The following is a 20,192-nucleotide window of genomic DNA, read 5'->3' as shown; positions in this document are numbered from 1 at the left end:
CACAAAACCTGTCGAGCACACAAAAGTTGAAATATCACGGTCCAGTGCAACAGGTTCTAACGCCATAAGCAGGTACAAAGGTTAGAATATATCTCGGTCCTGTTCAGAATCTTAAGGTACGGGGTCGTATAGGCCTATACGTGAAATATTTTTGAGCACGGCGTAAAACAGCAATCAAATCAATGACCATGAACAGTATATCGTTTTTTCACACAATTACGAGCTACGTAATATGACGAAATTACATTGTATAGCCCCCCACCCCCCAACCTATATAAGAATACTAAGGTACAGTGCCGTAATAAGTACATTGTTAGTACGATGAAGTACAATTACTACGGGGGACCTCCGTGGCTCAGTCGGTTAGCGCGCTAGCGCAGCGTAATGACCTAGGAGACTCTTACCAATGCGGCCGCTGTGAGTTCAAGTACAGCTCATGTTGGCTTCCTCTCCGGCCGTACGTGGGAAGATCTGCAGCGGCCTGCGGATGGTCGTGGGCTTTACCCGGGCTGTGCTCGGTTTCCACCCACCATAATGCTGGCCGCCGTCGTAAAAGTGAAATATTCTTGATAACGACGTAAAACACCATCAAAGAAATAAATAAATAAATTACTACGGTGTGTTATAATTACTATGTAGTAATTATGGACGACTCTCCCATTACTATGTAGCAAGTACGGGACATATATTGTAATTATCGGAAATTATGTCGTAATTACGAGGTTCATTTTTCGGAAAGTACTAACTGGCTTCCGTACATTCGGCAGCGAACTGATATACTGCACGCGTCCGAATCCCTCAACAAGGCACGTCTCGACCTTGACCTGATATAACCTGACCTCAGTCAAGATGGCGATGCGGAGACGGAACAGTTTCTTTCGATCTCTTAAAAATGTCGAGCCTGATCTGGACGACTGTCTCATGGACAGGGGTGCAACGGCCGCTGCAGAGAATCTGTGGGCTTTCGAAGTTGCATGGGAAGTGGCAAATAAAGGTACCGTGCTTCTGTTCATTTCGCTGACTGACAACACGGCTCACCTTGAACTGCCCGCAATGCTGACACAACAACAACAACACATGTTAAATATCTCTCCCGATTTCCACATCTGTTGACACATTTTTGGCTGGTTTTTATTAGACGACCGTCAATAACTTAACAAGAAAGCACGGTTAATGATTTGAAAATGTACATTTTTTTCACATAAGCAATTCTATGTTTTATGATAGACCAGCCCCAAAAGACTCCAACTCCTTTTCTTATATTGGCCTAGCGTCGTTGGAGTCTCGACGCTAACAGTGTTAATTTCGTACTTAACGAAGGTCCAGGCCGATTCTCTTTGTTATCCAATAAATCTTATAAAGCAAGTAAGAACATATGGTGGCGGTGCGGTGGATGCGGAAAGCAGGTCTTTAGGTTGGTGTCTGTTATTTCCACGAGACTTGTTCGATAACAAAGAGAATCAGTCTGGACCTTTGTTGAGTGCAGAATTGAGTACTGTTAGCGTCAAGACTCCAAAGACGCTAAGCCAATATAAGGAAAGGAGTTTGAGTCATTTTGGGGCTGAAGATAGACTATTTATTTATCATTTGATCAGTGAGTAGACATTCCAGTTGTGACCAAATCAAGGACCAGATGAATGCATGTATATTATCGCTGGCAGCAATTCAGGAACAGGCATTTTCCTATGCTGTAACATCAGGGGTACAATTCTTGCATTGTTAGATGCATGCTTTGTATCTAAATTTGTTTTCCTAAAGCTGATAGTATACTCTCACACAAATGGAAATGAACTCAAGAGGGTGAAAATATCATTATATCATTTAATATCAGATTATTTCAGAAAAGAAGATGCAAAGGCTGTTCAGGTGTGTAATTCGATCATTCCTTCTTTTACAGTTGGAGGCATCTACCAGGTGATCAAGTCCAAAGCACCAATAACAGTAGAAGAACTAGGAGAACAGTACTGCTTGTTGGGACCTTACAACGAGTCTTGTGTCAGGACAGAGGTGGATATCCTCGAGCCTCATCACTATGTCTTTCAGGAAAGCATTCAGCAGATGAGAGATGCAGGAATCAAGGTAACCAGATTTACTCCCACATCAATGCGAAAAGAAGGATGTATTTCCTGTGGATAAATGGGAAGAGTTATGTCCCCTCATTAACCTTAATAGTTGTGTGCACAGCGCATGTTTGCCATGTAGTTTTAAACCATTTTTACTCACCAAAAGCAAAGTGTTTTTTTGTACTTAAAATACATTAAGCCACCAGTAAAACAAGAAAGCAGTTTATGTCTCCTTCAATAATAGTGGTGAGAGTTGATGTACATATTGTCTGTTTATTTTTACTTATATATCTGATTTGACCTGTTTGTATTGTCTTCCCATAGGTTGTATTTGGTAGATGGTTGATAGATGGCTACCCCAAGGTCATCCTGTTTGACATTGGATCGGCAGCCTGGAAATTGGATGAGTTTAAGCATGAGTTGTGGGAGGCGGCAAACATTGGTATACCCTGGCATGACAGAGAATCTAACGATGCTGTCATTTTTGGAGCCCTGGTGGCTTGGTTTTTAGGGGAGGTGAGTACTGCTGTACAGGTCAGCAAAAATTGCTCTTGGTGAATACTGTTTTCATGCTGCATTTGCATATTGGGCGTGTAGGTAGCCATGTCATGTGTCGTTAAGTTGTACTTGAGCATTTCAACCAGATTCTGACAATTCTTTCCGACAACAGATATATGTATTTTTTTGTTGTACTGTAAAAAGAAGAAACTACTTTTCCTGGCAAGTGGGAACGTCTGACATGCAACCTGACATTAGTAATCAGGCACATTTTAGTAAAGCCATTTTAAAAGTTGTCTAAATTTTTTCTTTCAGTTTCGCAAAAATTTAGATGGCACACCGCTGATTGTTACAAATTTCCATGAATGGCTGGCTGGTGTTGGGTTGATATATGCAAGGACACGCAAACTTGACATCAGTACCATCTTTACGACACACGCCACACTGCTGGGACGTTACCTGTGTGCAGGCTCCTGTGATTTCTATAACAACCTTGATAAGGTCAGTTTCAGGACGGTTTTTAAGTTTAGGCAGGTTGCATGTGGATGCTATTATTGGTGTAAGGATTACATGTCAGGAATTTCAGGCCATATAAAAGTGTTATTTTTTTGGGGGGGGTATGTTTATCTTTAACCCACACTCCCATTGTATTATTGATACAGAAATGTTGATATTCATGGTAAAACACTTATTTTTACAGTGAAGTTAAAATGCTTGAGAAAGTTGTCTTGTGAAATGACCTTCATGAAGGTTGCACTTCATGGGTTTCATTTAACCAACATCTGATGGGAGTTATGCTTCTATGGGCAATTTCTTCTGTACATATGTCAAGGAAATTGGCCACTTCAGTACCCTCAGGGCAGTTGAAATGCTGTCAGTCATACAAGTCATCTCAGGATGATTTACTCGACTGACCTCTTCGTACATCAGTAATTTTAAGAAAATGCTTTTAAAAGTGACAAGAAATCAACGTGTGATGTGCGAGATGATGTGCCCTGATGGGCCAGAAAGGTCAATCATGGGTGCACGTGCGTTCGTGTAAGTTTTGGCATGTATTTTTGTTCTGCTGACTTGCTCATCGGAAGGCTCTGATACAACGTGGAATTTTACTTTAGATATCATGATTTACACCTTATCAAAAGCCCCAAAACTGAGGGGGGTAATATAAGCTTGAAAATGCAGTCTAAGGATGATTCATATTTACTGATGTGCGAAGAGCGCTGTCATCCTTAGCCCCGATGACATGTGTACCTGATTATTACATTGTATCTGTAATCAGCTACATACACCATACTTAACATCCAGATCCACTTTATACACGGTCTGTCCACAAACTAAGACATTTATGCACCTTTTGCAACCATTGACACTGACCTTTATTTGATATTTCCTCAAATTCGAAAAATAAATGGCAATTTAGTCGAACTCAGCTGTATACATATACATGTAGACTTGTAAAGGGCCCAGATAGTACATGAAAAATCTGTATAATCTATGTTTTATTGTGACTGCTATACTTGTATATTTGGTGTTTTCAATTCCATCATAAACAGGCCAAAGAATATGCAGACTCTGGTTCATCTATATCTTTGGTGAGACAGACTTAGTGAATGATTTGTTTGCCCTTTATAGACTTGCGGCAGATCATACTAGCCCATCACAAATAACCTTAAACACCTCATTTAGAGAATGAAGAATGTACTTCATGTACCATTGCATGAGCAGTTTGGTCCCGCCCTTTTTATCCAGTGCTGGCATTAAACATTGGGTTAGACTGTTCTGTTGATTGGAATTATCATCAGGTATAATTCTAAAAGCACAGGCTTGTAGTATTGAACATTATTGGGATAATGATGTACTGAATTAAGTTTATTTGATGGGATCTTTATCAGGTTGTCTCATGTCCAAAGGTTAGCTGACCTTTCTTTTTTATAACCCTTACTTGTAATTGTGCTGTACTATGGATCATTTATAATATTAGTTTAGTAAACCATCCTGGTATTTACTGTAATAAGGCAGCCTAGTTTTGTGTTGTATGGGTTATAAAAGTACACATAATTGGAAGTGTGGCAGTGTAGCTTGGTGTTGAATTTGCCAGTTATGGTTTTAGGTTGTACATGTATTTGACAGTTTGACAGTAGTGCTATTAATGGGAGACTGCAATACTTGTTGGTCTAAACTTTGTTGGTACTGTATTAGTTTTGTATATCTTAATTTTGTACATGTACAGCTTTTCTTTTTGGCCATGTTGTATTTCTCTGTTAAGGCATATTTTTCAACATATGACGCATATTATGTAATATGCGTCATGATCTTTAGTTTGTACCTTGACCCTCAACATACAAGTAGTAAGCAGTATTTGCAACTGATGGCAGATGCTGGCTTTATTTGTCATCTCTGTTGAATGCTGTAAAAATGTTTTAAGTTGTATGTCTTTGATTTGATGTGCCAGTAGTATGCTTTATTTGACATTCCAGTTGTAGCCTTTGTTTGACATTACAGTTGTATCCTTTGTTTGACATTCCAGTTGTAGCCTTTATTTGACCATCCAGTTGTATCCTTTATTTGACATTCCATTTTTATCCTGTATTTGACATCCAAGTTTTATTCTGTATTTGAAATCCTAGTTTTATCTTGCATTTGAAATCCCAGTTATTTCCTGTATTTGATATCCTAGTTTTGTCCTGCATTTGAAATCCCAGTTATTTCCTGTATTTGAAATCCCAGTTATTTCCTGTATTTGACATCTGTGTGCAACACAACGACTTGTGACCCTCTCATCAGTGCGACCCATTGGGATCGTAAAGATCTCTTCCTATGATAATATATGCAAATACTGTCATATATGTTAAAAAGTACAGCACAAAACACTGATCCAACAAATAAATATTTCTGATCCAAATTATGTCATGTCTAAATAATATTCTGGTTGTTATTTGTAAACTGGAACATAGTGTAAAAACATGTTCATTATATTACAGAATTTATCACAGTTTATCATATCTTCTTTCAAAAGACTCCAGTCAGCATGACACTTGCAGCGGACTTGCAACAACATAGATAGGACTTTGATCTATGATTTGCATACGTCAATTTTTTGTGAAAACAATTTCCAAAATTATTGCATGTGATTGTATTGTTTATGGATTAACACACTACCTTAGGATGCCTGTGTTATAGCAGATGTTGAGATGTTGATTTTATAGGTGATTTTGGTTAAAATTTGATGAATCATTCTACATTCGGTTCATGCACTGCCACTGTAGAGACAGCCTGACCTCTGTCTCCAAATATTCTATGTGATTGGTGGAATTGGTAATGACCTCCAGAGCAGAACAGGTTGGGTTAGCACAGGTCCACTTTTCTTATTGCAGTAACTTGTATTTTTGTGCCTTATACTACTTACAGTGGTAAGTGGAAAAGACACTGGGTTTACATAAAAGTAAATGTATAACTTGAAAAAAAGAAGGAATTAATATCATGAAATGTCATGGTCTCACAAATTGTCAGGCATTTCTCGGTGTTTGGTGCTTTTCTCTGGAGAATTCTCATGAATGTCTCTTGTTGGACATGCACATATACAAAGCTAATAAATGTAGGAGTAAGCCATTTGAAAAACAAATTCCAAAAATTTGGAACAAATCTAAACCCTCAGTTGTGAGCTGCATACTGATTGTGTTGAATGTGTTTGTGGTTGTGTTGTACAGTTCAACCTGGATAAAGAGGCAGGTGATAGGCAGATCTACCACAGGTACTGCATGGAAAGGTCAGCTGTCCACTGTGCTCATGTCTTCACCACGGTGTCAGAGATCACAGGTGTGGAGGCAGAAAGTCTCCTGATGAGGAAACCTGGTTAGTAAACAGTCCGCAGTGCAGCAGAAATGACGGCAGCTTTATTGTGAAATGTGTGTTTAAATGAACTGTCAGATTTGCATTTCAAGCTGTACTGATTGCTGGAAAACATATAATGCAAAGGTCCACGTGAGGTGGGGAGTTCAGTTACCGGCGTTGGACAGAGAATTTGTTGGATTTCCCCACTCACACTACTTGTGTGACAGTAAGCTTTATATCATTTGGGGATTTAAACTGAGAACATCCTTACCTCCTATCTTGTTTATAATTACATTATCCAGTCTCCCTCTCTAAGAACAAAACAAAAACAGCTGCATGATAGGCGTTATATATTGAAAGATTAAGAAATTAGGTCATTTGCCAACTTCTGTCTTTTCACACTGCAGTGATTAGTGATGAATCTTAAGTATAGACAGATAATTTTAAGAATACATTTACTGCTCCTTATTTTGCAGATGTTATTACACCGAATGGGTTAAATGTGATCAAGTTCAGCGCCCTTCACGAGTTCCAAAACCTTCATGCTAAAGCTAAAGAAAGAATCCATGATTTTGTACGAGGACATTTTCATGGGTAAGGGATGGCAGATCTGAAATCACTGTGCACAGTCATATGCATGTAGTACACTGTTAAATAATTTCATAAACTCAACTAATTACAAAGGTAATAAACTTGTAAACACGTTTCTAATCAGTATGTTAATAACTAGCAGCCTCGTATTGAGAAGTCAGACCAGCACCACCGCGTTCTGCTTTTTAATGAAGATAATTGAAACTATTTGAAATGGTATTACCTGGATATTCATTCGAAAATCTTCATGCCAAGACAGGCTGCCCGTATGTTGTAAAGCAATAATCATTCATTCATTCATTCAGTTGATAATCACTCATTCATTCCAAGTTTTTGATGTCTATTTCACTGTTATTTACAAGCATGTACTAATGATTACACTGGGTAGCCACCAAGCTGTATTCTCATTGTTTCTATTTTAAATGGTACACAAGTCATGTACACATCAATATATATATATATATATATATATATATATATATATATATTGCTTTATTATTTTACTGAACCCAGAAGAGAAATAAATGATTAATGTTGTCTGAATAATTCTCTTTAAATAAAGACAGCTGAACTGATTAATCCTAATTAATTTTACATTTGTATGTTACAGACATTACGATTTTGATTTGGACAAAACCCTCTATTTCTTCACTGCTGGCAGATATGAGTTTTCCAATAAAGGGGCAGATATGTTTATAGAGTCCTTAGCTAGACTAAATCATTATTTAAAGGTAAGCAATAATAATGATTACTAAAACTGAAATAGTCATGGTTTAAAAGCCTACAAGCCATGCTGAAAGTTTCAGCAGGCACCCCAGTAACCAGTAACTAGCATTCAAGTAGTAGATTGCTAGTCGGGTTGGCAGCATTTTGAATGTGAAATACTTGTGGAATGCTGACAAAATATGGCAAACATTAATGATGAGACCAAGTTGTTGCCATTCAAAGTGCCTGGAAAACTGTCCCCAAAGCTGTGGGCCATACAAATCAAGTAAAGATAAAATATGGTGGGCTTTTTGTGCCACATTTATAAAGTCATCTGAGTTTTGTCATAAGAATTTTACTTATTTGTATATGAAACAGTGATTAAGTTTTGTGAATTATGTCCAATAAACTCCTTTAAGATTGTAATAAGTTTCAATGGATTTTCAGACAGTGACAATAATGTAAAAATCCATGAAAAAATGTGGTCTCCAAAACTCACCATACAATATAATTACATGTTGCCATGTTTGGCTTAGAAACACATGTAAAAAATAATTTGAAGCATTTCTTGACACAGTTTGCTATTTCCTTTCATTTGTGGCGCACATTATATTTGACTTAATTTACCTTTTAAAGCTGGTTGAATACCTTAACCACCACAGTATGTCCACATCCACAGCAGATGATGGCTTGGTGAATGGTAGCAGGATGCCAGAAGCCTGTTACTAAAGGGGTAGTGGTTGGTACGATATAAATTTCAGAAATCCTTTAAAATGCCATTAAACTTAATGAAAACTGAACCCTATATTTGCTAACTAACTTGTAGTGACTCTCTGTCTGTATCTACAAGAAACATGTACAATGAAACCTGGAGTTACAACCATTTACGCCTTAATTGTCAGCCCTTGTGTATGGAAGTGTTTTAGATTGTTGGATATACAGGCTTGAAGAAAAGGTTATCTCCTCCTCAATTTTTATTTGATTGGTGTTTATCACCATACTCAAGAATATTTCGCTTATACGACGACGGACGGCATTGGTGAGAGGAAACCAGGCAGAGTCCTCCTCAATAATAGAGGATAGCAGTAGCCATATACTTACTTGTATACTTTCCTTGTCTCTGTTGTAGTCTATACACTCTGAAATGACAGTGGTAGCCTTTCTGATCTTCCCAGCACGAACAAATAACTTCAACATCGAGTCTCTCAGGGGTCAGGCTATAGCCAAACAACTTAAGGATACAGTGGCCACAGTCCAGAAGGACATAGGGCGGAGGCTGTTTGAGACTTGCCTACGGTCAGTTTGTCTTTGTCATGAAGGGCTTCAAATGTCTACAAAGTAGCATATTGTCTTTGCTAGGTGAATTCATTTTGTGTTTAACTGCAGGGAAAGTGATACAGTTTTTATGATTGTATGTTGAATAAATGAGCCCTACATGCATCAGATGTGATCAAGTTTGATTTTACCATTTGATAACAAATTTCAGGTGAGGTCTACTGTGAATAGTAGTGTATAAGCTTTTAACTTGAATAGGGCAGTTTCAAGTTGGAACTCTTTTGTTGTATAAGGTAAAAACAGTCCTACTTTGTCATGTGAGTTGTAAAAAAATGTTAGGTAACCATTGATGACATTAATTTACCTATCACCTATCTCACCTTTTTCCAGAAGCACAAAGTTCAAAAACGTTTCGCACCAATTTTCTCCATTATTCGTCTAGTCTAAATTACTTTGTATGAAATATTTTTTCCGATGCCCATGTTATAGTATATGTGATCAAAAATAGTTGCCTAACATATTTGACAGGTCACATGATACAATTGGACTTTGGACTTTTTCTACCTGTATTGATAAAAGAGTTCGAACTCGAAACTCCCCTATTGTATTCCACATAAGCTGGTTGCTGCTATTTATCTGGAGTGTAGAATGTCACACAGATCTCCAAATCAATCAACTGGAAGAAAGGTGTGCAAAAATTGTGTGTTCTAAAATGTTGTGCTGTTGACTTGTGAGCTTATAAAGACCTTGAACAACCCTGGTGTTTAATATGTGTTCTCTATCCTGAGAAGGAGAATTATTGTGTGTTAGGCAGAGGTATCATGTCAGATGTCATATCAGCATGGTATTACTTTGAGACAACACTCTTAAGTGTAATGGAATTCAAGCCATCTTGCTATCAGAAGCCAAGATTTTAGTGGAAGTGACATAGAAGTTGAAACCTCAAACATTCAAAGAAATTTCTAGTTGGTTGTAATTAATATTACTGAAATTGTAATATAGTGTGCTACATAGGTTTAGACTGAAAATACTCACATGCACAACTGTCAGCAAAATGGTATTCAGACCATCCTGTAACAAGTGGACATTGTCATACCACTGATACAGTATATGTGTATAAGATGACATAACACCCAAAACAAATAAGGAGAACAGATGTTTGTCTTGATGTTACATTTTAAAGAGAGTAACATTTCATAGCTGTGGATCACACACCGTGAACCACATTCACTAAGCTTTAATCTTTCTTCAGTTTTTTTCTTTTCTGACGACGTCTAGGGTATAGTGTGCAGTGGCTGTAATGAAAAATGGAAATTAGGACAAATTATGTCCAATCACAGCTATGATGCTAGGAGATGAATATAAATATCTATTTAGAGAGAATTGTTAACTAAAGTTTGATCTTGTGTAATCTGTTTGACCTTTACCTGCATATATTGTCTGCTCCATTGTAGAGGAGAAATTCCAACTGGTGATGATATTATCAAACAAGAGGACATTGTGAAGTTAAAGAGGTGTATATACTCAGCCCATAGGAGTAGTCTTCCCCCAGTCTGTACTCACAATGTAGTCAATGACCAAGAGGATCCAGTCCTAAACACTATCCGCAGATGTCAGCTCTTCAACAACAGGCATGACAGGGTCAAGGTGAGTAATGTCAAATCAAGGCCACATTAGGGGAGATTTGGGATTGAACTCTTTTGTTGCAAAAGTCCCATTAGTGTCATGTGACTGGTCAAAAATGGAACCTAACTTTTGTTGACATTACCTTACCAATCACCGATGTCACAATGTTCTGGAGATACAAATGATACACCATTTCTTCAGGAACTTCTTAAATTCACAAATGTTCAACTCCTCACTTTTCTCCATCATCTGTCTACTCTAAATAGCTATGTGTGAAACTTTCTTCAGATGCCCATGTCCTAGTGAATGTTATCAATTTAGTTACCTAACATTTCTGACATATCACATGGTACAGTAGGACTTCTTTTGCGTAGTGCATGCAGTACAAGAGTTGGAACTCAGTACTACCCTGTTAGAAAGTAACATAGTTTTTCACGATCAATGTCAGTAGTGCCACACCAAGGTGAAGGTCAGAAAGTATTCATCACCACCATAGTCAAGGCCAAAGTCAGTGACACACCAAGGTGAGGATCAGGTGATAACACCATTATTGTCAGGGTGGGTAGTGCGACTCTGATGTGAAGGTCAGATAATAATTGTTAGGGCCAAAGTTAGAAATGCAACACAGTGGTTTGAGTCATATTAATAAAACCATTGTTAGCATGGTCAAGGACATTAAGGTGATACAAGTGTGTAGGTTATAAAAAAAGAGGAAGAAGAGAGTATTTCAAGATCACGGTGAGGCAGTTCAATAATTGTCACATTGTCAAGGCACATTCAGTGTATGAAATATATGGCTAGCAATATGTTATTGTTTGTCTTTGGTCAGATTAAGAAAATCAGTGGTTAATTACTACGGCTGGCCATACAAGTCATAGCACTGCTGCATGGTACTAATTTTAAATCTTATTTTACAGGTAATATTTCACCCAGAGTTCCTCAATTCCACCAACCCTCTCCTGGGTATGGACTACGATGAGTTTGTCAGAGGGTGCCATCTGGGTGTCTTCCCTTCATACTATGAACCCTGGGGCTATACTCCTGGTAAAGACTTTTTTATTCCCTTGTTTTGACACATCAGGCGTGTAGCTTAGACAGAGTTTAGTCGCTGTGTTTATCTGAAAATTGTTTCATTTCATCACCACTTGAATTATTTGCAAGACTATGAACTGTTTTTAGGAATATTTGCAGAAGACAGTGATTATTCAATAGCCTCTTACTCTGTACACAAATATGTGGTCGCATAGTTATGAAGAAAGCCAAGTTAATTTAAGCTGAATTGGCTTTGACAAGAAAGCTAAAATTTTGATTGTTCTGATTGTTAAGCACCACTGTATATTTTTCACTTTGTCACACGAGTGAGCAGCATTGCCAATAACAGAATAGGACACAGTTTGTTATAATGAACATTAATTTTGAAAGCTCAGACTATTCAGCAGCTTAATCTTTATGCATGTATATGAAAGGTATTTGTTGACACATATGTAAATATGGTAAATGAGGTAGAAAAAAAGGTTGATGTACCGGGTAATACTTGGTGTTTGAGATTTAATCGTAATTGCCCTTTATTTTCAGCGGAGTGTACAGTGATGGGTATCCCCAGCATCACCACTAACCTCTCCGGCTTTGGATGCTTTATGGATGAGCATGTGTCAGACACAAAGTCATACGGCATATACATCGTAGACAGGCGTAAGAAGAGTGCAGAGGAATCTGTACAGCAACTGGCTCAGGTAAACACTTTAAATATATGTCAGCTGGCCTTGGATTGGGATTTACTTTACATTACTCACACTAAGCGTGTGAGTTTGGCCTAAGTGACAATAAGCAGTCAGTGTCACTTGCAGGGCTGTTTGTACACTAGCATAGTTCGACTTGTGTCAAGCAGCATGCTGTCACATATTGGACAGTTTGTTGTTGACTTGCCATAAGTCAATAGCTGACCTTAATAGACATTCTGGTTTTCTGCACCCATAAAAGTGACCCCCGATGTGTACTTGTTAAAGTCTTGATTATTGCTTTAAACGACAATCAAATAAATAAATGAACAAACAAACATTTCAGCACAGCAAATGGTTCAGGTAATTTCCCTGTACTCAGCACATCAGCTGACACACATCAGCAAACCAGCGGGTACTCGGTACAGGAAATTGCAAAATAGGAACTCGAAACACTGCATTTTGTCTGTCTGGGGTAACTTCAGAGTTTGATCAGTTTTTTTATGAGAAAAAACATAAGTGTTTGCATCAAAAGTATCATTTTAAGATCTTTATGTGCTTCTGAAAGGGCATTTTTACATACTGTAAATCTTTAGCCTTTTCAACAACTCGAATGCTTTTTTCAGTGGAATTTATGCATATAACATATATTGAAAATGATGTTCGAAAGATTGGTTTGTGTCACAGTAGAATGCAAGCTTCATAAAACTGTGCTGAATATTTGAGAATATTGATTGCAGAGGCAGTTGAAAAGGGTTGAAGGATTAGGGTGCCAAACCTTACGTGAAATACAGTGCAGAAACCGTACAAGTGCTCTGATCAGGAACCTTTGATACACTATCCTGTACATTTATACAGTACAAGAACTTGCAGTTAGCAGTGATGTGTGGATGGATAACTCACAGGTAAATGACGTAATGATTAGGAAAGTCATGTTCCATTTGTGAAATTAATTCCATATTGATTCTTCTTTTTCTGTTTCTAGTATATGTTTGATTTTTCCTGCCTCTCAAGACGACAAAGGATCATTCAGAGAAACAGGACAGAGCGCCTAAGCGAGTTGCTAGATTGGAGAAACTTAGGTGTGGTAAGTATTTTTCTTTTGTGTTTCTTTATGTAAAACAACAGGTAAGGAATACTTCTGTAGCAACAGGTAAGGCCTGCACATGAGTTTTATGTTATATTTGAGGAATATTTCACGTCATGTTAATAATCTTGGACCACTTCAGGTGATTCCTTAAATGCTATTAAAAGGTTGTCAAGACTTAAAATGTGTTTGAAAAGGAGTATGTTTTGGGATAAAGTCAGTGAAAGTAACATGATTTTTTTTTAATCTTGCATATCATATTGCATTGTGTAGGAAATGGATCAATAAATAAACCCTAATGTGGTGTCCATTAATCTCCAGATGAAAGTTTGTATTTTGTCTTAATTTGAAAGTCTTGTAAAACACGGGATATTAGATCCATGAAAGTCCTGTCTTACCTCTTCACCACCTGATGGCTTAAATATTTGTTATTAGGCCATATTGATTCATTCAGATTATTGCAGGAGTAAGTTTATTGACACATGAGAATGTCACCATGCACATTTCATAGTAGTAATTTATACGTGTGACTTGATAGTGAATACATGGACTGTTTTAACTTATCAAAGCAGCTTACCTGAGCATAAAATCTAATGGACACAACAGTGTGGAATTTATACAAAGAAATTTCTCATTTTCTCGCCCTTTGTAGCATAGTTTTGTTGATGAGCAGTTGTTCTTGATGTAATGTTTATTGTGTATTGTTTGTTGTGTTCAGTATTATAGAAAAGCTCGTCAGCTGGCTCTGACAAAAACCCATCCAGAGCGCTTCTCAGAGGACAGCAGTACGGTAGGTTTAGAGTGTTGTCCCTTTGTTGGAACTTATCTTGGGCTTAAGATCTAAAGCATTACATTGTAGCAGGTACATATACCAAAAAATAGATACTTATTTCATGAGAGAGTTTTTTTTTTTTTTACGGAGGTCAGTTGCCTTCCAGTTTATTTGAAAAAAAATTATTCACTCTACGAGACTTATCCTTTCATATCATCTGTTAAATTAGAAGTAACTTTTATCATTGTTGTGGTGGTAAACATTGTGCAGCTGTATCGGACCAAATGTGTAAAAAGTCTGATGCTTTTATCTGCAATATAATACCAAGGTTTAGATAAGACCTGTAAATACCTCAGATAGGTAATGCTGTAATGTTGTGGTTTTATATACATACAAGGCTTAAAACTAAATCCCTGATTTTACTCTTACAGGCTAAGAAGTTCCGGTACCCTCGTCCTGCATCTGAGCCGTCGTCACCGTCTGCATCACGCTCAGCCACCCCCCAGCCATCAGACGATGAGGGCGACCCGTCTGGTCACAGTGAGGAGGACGAGGAGTTTGAGATACAGGAGATGGAGCGTACTGGGGAGCCATGAACATGTGGGGAACTGTAGACAGCTGGGAACACGAGGGGTACTGTAGACTGGTGAGGAACTGAGGTCAGAGGGGTGCTGTGGAGGAACCATACACAGGTGGAGAACTCTGCATGTGATGTCCAGCCACTGCAGTATTCATACTGAAACAATCTTATGTCTATTTATCTTTAAGGATTTAGTAAAGCCGCTCTCTTTGTACCACTCTGAACCAATCTTCTAAATAACTACATAAAGTGAGTATATATAAATCAAGCATAAACAGTTGTACCGCTGTGATGGTTTGTTGAAGGGTCAAATGTGGTTACATTGTGGATTGTTAGAGATAATATATTTTTTTTCTCAGCAATTGTGTCTAAAGTGAAAATGATTTTGTCATACCTGACACCATAAAATATTGTACACTATCCTGACATTTTGCCAATTGAAATGATATTAACTGAGTCTACTGTTTATTTCTGTTTAACATCCAGAAATTGATGCACATGTATTTACACTAAGGTTATGCTTGAAGTGTAACGATCTAGTTATGTTTCACACGTCATGTGTTTGGAAAGGTGTTAAGAATAGAACTACATTGTCATTAAATTTAGAAACTACAAGAAGTCTTGTAGATGGAGAAATCCCCTCAGTAAACTTACCTTTTTAAGAAGTGAGGATACATGTACTAGAGCTGCCCTAGTTGCTGGTGACTGAGTGGTGTGGCCTTGTTTTATATACGCGTTTGTCTAGTTTTTAATTACACACAGACGCAATCTTCCCAGTGTCATATTGGACCAGTAGTAAAAAAGAACAATATGTAGGGAATCAGTCAATGAAAAACCTTAAAATATCAGGGGTTTTTTTATTATTATTTTTATTGGAAATATTCACCTGTGCTTTTTTTGTGGCTTGATGCATATTTTAAATACTGGGTTTGTTTGGTTTTATGGATTGTGAATTAACAAAAAAAAAGAACAACACACATTGGATGCTACTTTTCTTGCTTTTCTCATAAGCTTTTATTAATACTAACATTTGTGTACATGTAACATTATACGGTAATTATACATTGTAAGACTGCTTCATGTTTGTTATTAAGGTCAAGCATATTTCAATGTTATAGTACGAACACTGCACTTTTGTTACATTACCCACCAATAGAAGCTTTGTTGTATACATGTATCTATTTAGGATAGCCTATATACATTATAAAATACATGAATAGTAATTGTGTACTGCTATTGGAAATTAAAATGTTTTTTCATAAAGTAAAATCTAACCCTGCTAACATTTCTAACAGTCAGATCTTCTGATCAGTCATTAGCTGACCTGAAGCACCAATTGCCATATAACCCTTTGTAGTTTGAAGTCTTTTTATATGTAAATGTTTCACATTTGTTTCATCAACCATGATGTTATTTACAGCAACACCGTGGAGACCACTTACTGCTGATCATTATCACATACTGTATTTTTGGTCCCTCCGCATTTACATCTACTGCCACAAAAAGAGATGATAGTCCTAAAAAGAAATAATTTCTTCTAATTATTTTATTTTGTAGAGATCTTATGTTTTGAAACTTGTTTTTGTTTTATGAACTTGTGATAAAAATTGTTGTTTTGTTTTTCTTCAAAATGTACAATTTACTTCTTATTCTTAGACTAGAAGTTCCAGTATTACTGTCCCTCAATCAGACATATGGGACACACTCCATGCAGTGCATGCATCGCTCTCTACCTTTTGCTGTACATCACTGCCACCACTGGCAAATTTTGTACAGAAATCTTGAACAATGCCGAGGTTAATGGGGTCAAGGTGATGAGGCAGGAAGTGATGTCAGAATACTTTAAAACTCTGCCTCAATCTTGATTTCTAATAATGTTTCATACACATGCATTCTCTTTATCTGAAGTATGCACAGCATGTTTTTAACGATCACCTGAAACAGTTTTGTCGATGAATTAAGTAGTTCCGTGAGGGGACACCATTGGTCTAAGTGCATTGCACTGACTGATCCCAAGGTCAAGCTTGTCTAGTGGTGCCAGTGATGCAAAACAAGGGTAGAGCGCTGTAAGGAGTATGAATGTGAGTGTGTATTATCATGCAGACTTTTTAGTCAAGATACCTCAGTTACAATTTCCCCACCATTTATTGGTTGGTTGGTAACTATTTCTGTTTGGTTATTCATTGCGTGACAAGCAGCCCAACAGTCTCAGTGTATAATGAAGAGCATATGGTGACTTTTAACAACAGCCTTCATCTTCGATGCATAGTGAACAGAATAAATGAGGGCAAAGTCCGCTGCTGATCAATATGCAAGTGTTTTATGGTGACATCAGTGTCTGATCAATATTAAGTTAATATCTTTGTTCCAGTCCAATCAGGCACTGTGAGAAATGTTATGATCAGATATTAGCCAAAGGTGTATGTGAACGTAACAATGCTCATTGCATTTTTCATGATTTGAGAATAGTACAAAAGTCCATGCAATCTTAATGTGATGTTTTTGGGTGGAACATCGTGTCCAGTATGTCACATTTACATCACAGATACATTGTTAGTTGTATTAAGGGCAACTTTTTGCAAGAGATACAGGTATGTTTTTGTATTTCTTCCTAGTCCTTAAAGCGTTGTTGTTGTTGTTGGCCTGTACTATAGTCTGAAGTCAGCAGCTGTACAGTGGTTGTGAGATAACCTCATTCTCAGCACAGCATATACCGCAATAGTATACAAGGTGGTGTGAAATTGTATGTGCAAGTGGCAGTGTTGGAATGACTGTGTTGCTATGTATGTATATTGATTTACACCTAGCCCTGTAAAGACCTCAGTAAATTTGATTTAACTTTGATAATGTAGGGCATAGTTGATCAGTGATATCATACATGATTCAAGTAAAAGTGACCTCGCTAGTATTACAAGCTATGAGATTTCATAAGTACTGTAACACTTATTGGTGCTGAACTGGAAATTACCACAGCCTTAATAGTCTTCGTTTGAGTGCTTTGGTGATGAAATTAAAATTTCTCTGTAAAGAGACGTAGGCCTATACTGATTTCTTGATGGCAGAACCATACTTGCATGTATCCTCATTGATTAGTATGGATAATCACAGAATAAGCCGAGCCAAAACTTGGTTATTAAGTATACCATTGTAATAATAGATGAAATATGTTTCAAGTAGTTTTTAATGATTTTTTTTTCGTCACAGCAGAAACTGTTAATTTTAAAAGATCACAGTTCACAAGTCATTTTGTGAAACTCATTGTTATTGTGAAACCTATCATTATTGTTATGCAATACATATTTCTGTATCAGTATAGCTGTTTAAGCATGTATAAACCTTGTCTGTGCGCCTTGGTTTTATTTTAGAGTCGCAAGATATATTGCCAAATAAATGTTTTATATATATACAAGATGAAAAAGAAGTGTTTGTGCATATATTCAGCATCGCCAACCCAGATCTGTCCGTGGGTGTACCATTCCTCATGTGGTAAGTAGCTAGGAGTATTTTTTTTTTCATGTCCAGTAGACAGCGGATCATCAGACAAAATGAAATGGTTGGCTTGTTTTTGAGAAATATACGTGGAAGACTACAAACGTCTTATTGACAGGATGGAACAAAAACCAAATCGTCTACATTTGTCATGTTTGTCATTTAGTGTAAAACTTCTAACCACTGGCGATTGGATTGATTGATATCTCACATGATCACTTTTTTTACTTTAATGATTTTTATTTTGGTGTTTTTCTCCCCGGCCGTATGCGAGGTCTTCCAGCAACCTGCTGATGAACCATCGTGGGTTTCTCTCTAGACCCCGGTTTCTTGTGGCTAAAATGCTGGCGGCTGTCGTATAAGTGAAGTATTCTTGAGTACAGCGCAAAACACGAAGAAAATAAATAAAATATATTGGTGTTCTAATCTAACTCTCTCGTTCACTTTTATGAGATCGGTTTGGAGAGTTTTGGTCAGATACTTGGCTGAAAAACATGCGATGAGGTGTTTTCTTTTTCATCCATTCCATTTCCAGAACGATCGTTACAACTAACTCCACTATGGAGATATAACGTTGTAGATCCACCTGTTTCGACATAATTGTTTCAGTGTCGCAGAATTATACATTTTGGTTAACATAATTCAGTAACAGGTAAGGCTATTAAAAGCCATAACCATTGCACTTCTGAGAAGTTGAGTGACTTCACTGATGTACAACTTTATATATTCAACCATTTCATGATGGTTGTTTCAGTGTTGCAAATTATACACTGAGAAAAAAATGGTGCTATTTAGAACCATTAAAGGTTCTTCAGAGTTAACCGCATACGGAACCTTTTGGGTTCTTTGAAGAAGCTTTTCTAAATGGTTCCTTAAAGAACCCTTAACATATGGTTCATCAAAGAATGTTCTTTCGCTTTATGTACAATTCACAGTTGTTTGCAGCACTGTAATCACTTTTAAATATTAAAAAAATAGCATTTAAATGAACCTCACCGTCTTACACGGTTTTAATGTTGTACCTTCTGAATGGTAGACCTCTTTCTCTGGTCTATTTTTAATACTGTTCCATTGATACAAGATTTGTACCCTTTTAGGGCAAGGCTATTTATATCACTGCAATTATCGGTTGCAGAAGCTCTGAAACTATTTAAATGTTAAAACCAACATTATACATGACTTAATATTTTACGAACACAAATTTGCCATGCGGACTTTTTTTTGTTATTTTATTATGCACTTAATTGCATGCAGAAAACATTGAAAGCAGTACATGCACACGCATCCACGTATATGTTACTGTAACCAAATCAATTTAACCAATCATCGATCGGTTCGTCGCATCAATCTCTTGTAAGGTGAGCCCCACAAAGGATTACCTTTAAGAGGCTTTACTTGACGATGAGGCTTTAACAGACTAAATGGAACAGTCCAGTACAGTTTAATTTTTAATACTTTAATATCACTGTGATTAATTTTAAGATCGTTAAATCCAAAATGGAGGTTGGCCATTAAAGCGAAACACCAGACCAGGTACCAAACTCTGCAACTCCTGTGAACCAACAAGCTGTAGGATGTTACCTACAGATACACACGATCCAGTCACCATGTTTCTGGTAGATCAAGCACTGTCCAGGATGCCGCCATAGTAGCAAATTTCACCACTGTACTCAAGGCTCGCTCTTGTAGGCAATGACAGCATTTTGTCCTTTGGCACAGGCCGGAACAGGTCAGAATTAACAAATACTGAAATAAAAAAATAAAAAAACAGACAAAAATTAAATTCCACAAAATTGCCAACTTCAACAATACAACTACATGTATATATATAACCGCCAAATACATAGGGATACATGTAAGTATACCAACTCCAACAATGCGTGTATGTATTTAACACAATACACTGGGTTAGTGGTATTCGAAAGACAGTCGAGATTGGTACAGCAAAATAACGCTG

General features: G+C 37.2%; 1 protein-coding gene across 2 annotated transcripts; it reads left to right on the top strand.

Annotated features, from left to right (window-relative positions):
* Nucleotides 1–840: 840 nt before the first annotated feature.
* Nucleotides 841–18,154, top strand: LOC135466194 (glycogen [starch] synthase-like). Of its 2 annotated transcripts, XM_064743581.1 has the most exons (15): nucleotides 855–994; nucleotides 1,898–2,079; nucleotides 2,388–2,579; nucleotides 2,877–3,062; nucleotides 4,115–4,153; nucleotides 6,269–6,413; nucleotides 6,869–6,986; nucleotides 7,594–7,714; nucleotides 8,818–8,984; nucleotides 10,418–10,610; nucleotides 11,507–11,633; nucleotides 12,165–12,322; nucleotides 13,293–13,394; nucleotides 14,113–14,184; nucleotides 14,598–18,154. In XM_064743581.1, exons 1-15 carry the CDS (start codon nucleotides 856–858, stop codon nucleotides 14,760–14,762), a joined length of 2,106 nt encoding a protein of 701 aa, XP_064599651.1. In that variant the 5' UTR covers nucleotide 855; the 3' UTR covers nucleotides 14,763–18,154. The 2 variants fall into 2 exon arrangements, with proteins under 2 accessions (XP_064599653.1, XP_064599651.1); XM_064743583.1 differs by lacking the exon at nucleotides 4,115–4,153 and having other exon boundaries at nucleotides 841–994.
* The last annotated feature ends 2,038 nt before the right edge of the window (nucleotides 18,155–20,192 follow it).

This window comes from Liolophura sinensis, chromosome 6 (assembly GCF_032854445.1).
Source record: "Liolophura sinensis isolate JHLJ2023 chromosome 6, CUHK_Ljap_v2, whole genome shotgun sequence".
Classification (NCBI taxonomy): Eukaryota; Metazoa; Mollusca; class Polyplacophora; order Chitonida; family Chitonidae; genus Liolophura; species Liolophura sinensis.
Note: the sequence above shows the minus strand (reverse complement) of the source record. Positions and strands in the feature narration are given on the sequence as shown.

Excerpts from the sequence above, each read along its gene's own strand:
- LOC135466194 (XM_064743581.1), top strand. The coding sequence starts at position 856 with ATGCGGAGACGGAACAGTTTCTTTCGATCTCTTAAAAATGTCGAGCCT. Across the intron at positions 10,611-11,506 it reads ACAGGCATGACAGGGTCAAG|GTAATATTTCACCCAGAGTT; the intron begins GTGAGTAATGTC and ends CTTATTTTACAG. Across the intron at positions 11,634-12,164 it reads ACCCTGGGGCTATACTCCTG|CGGAGTGTACAGTGATGGGT; the intron begins GTAAAGACTTTT and ends CTTTATTTTCAG.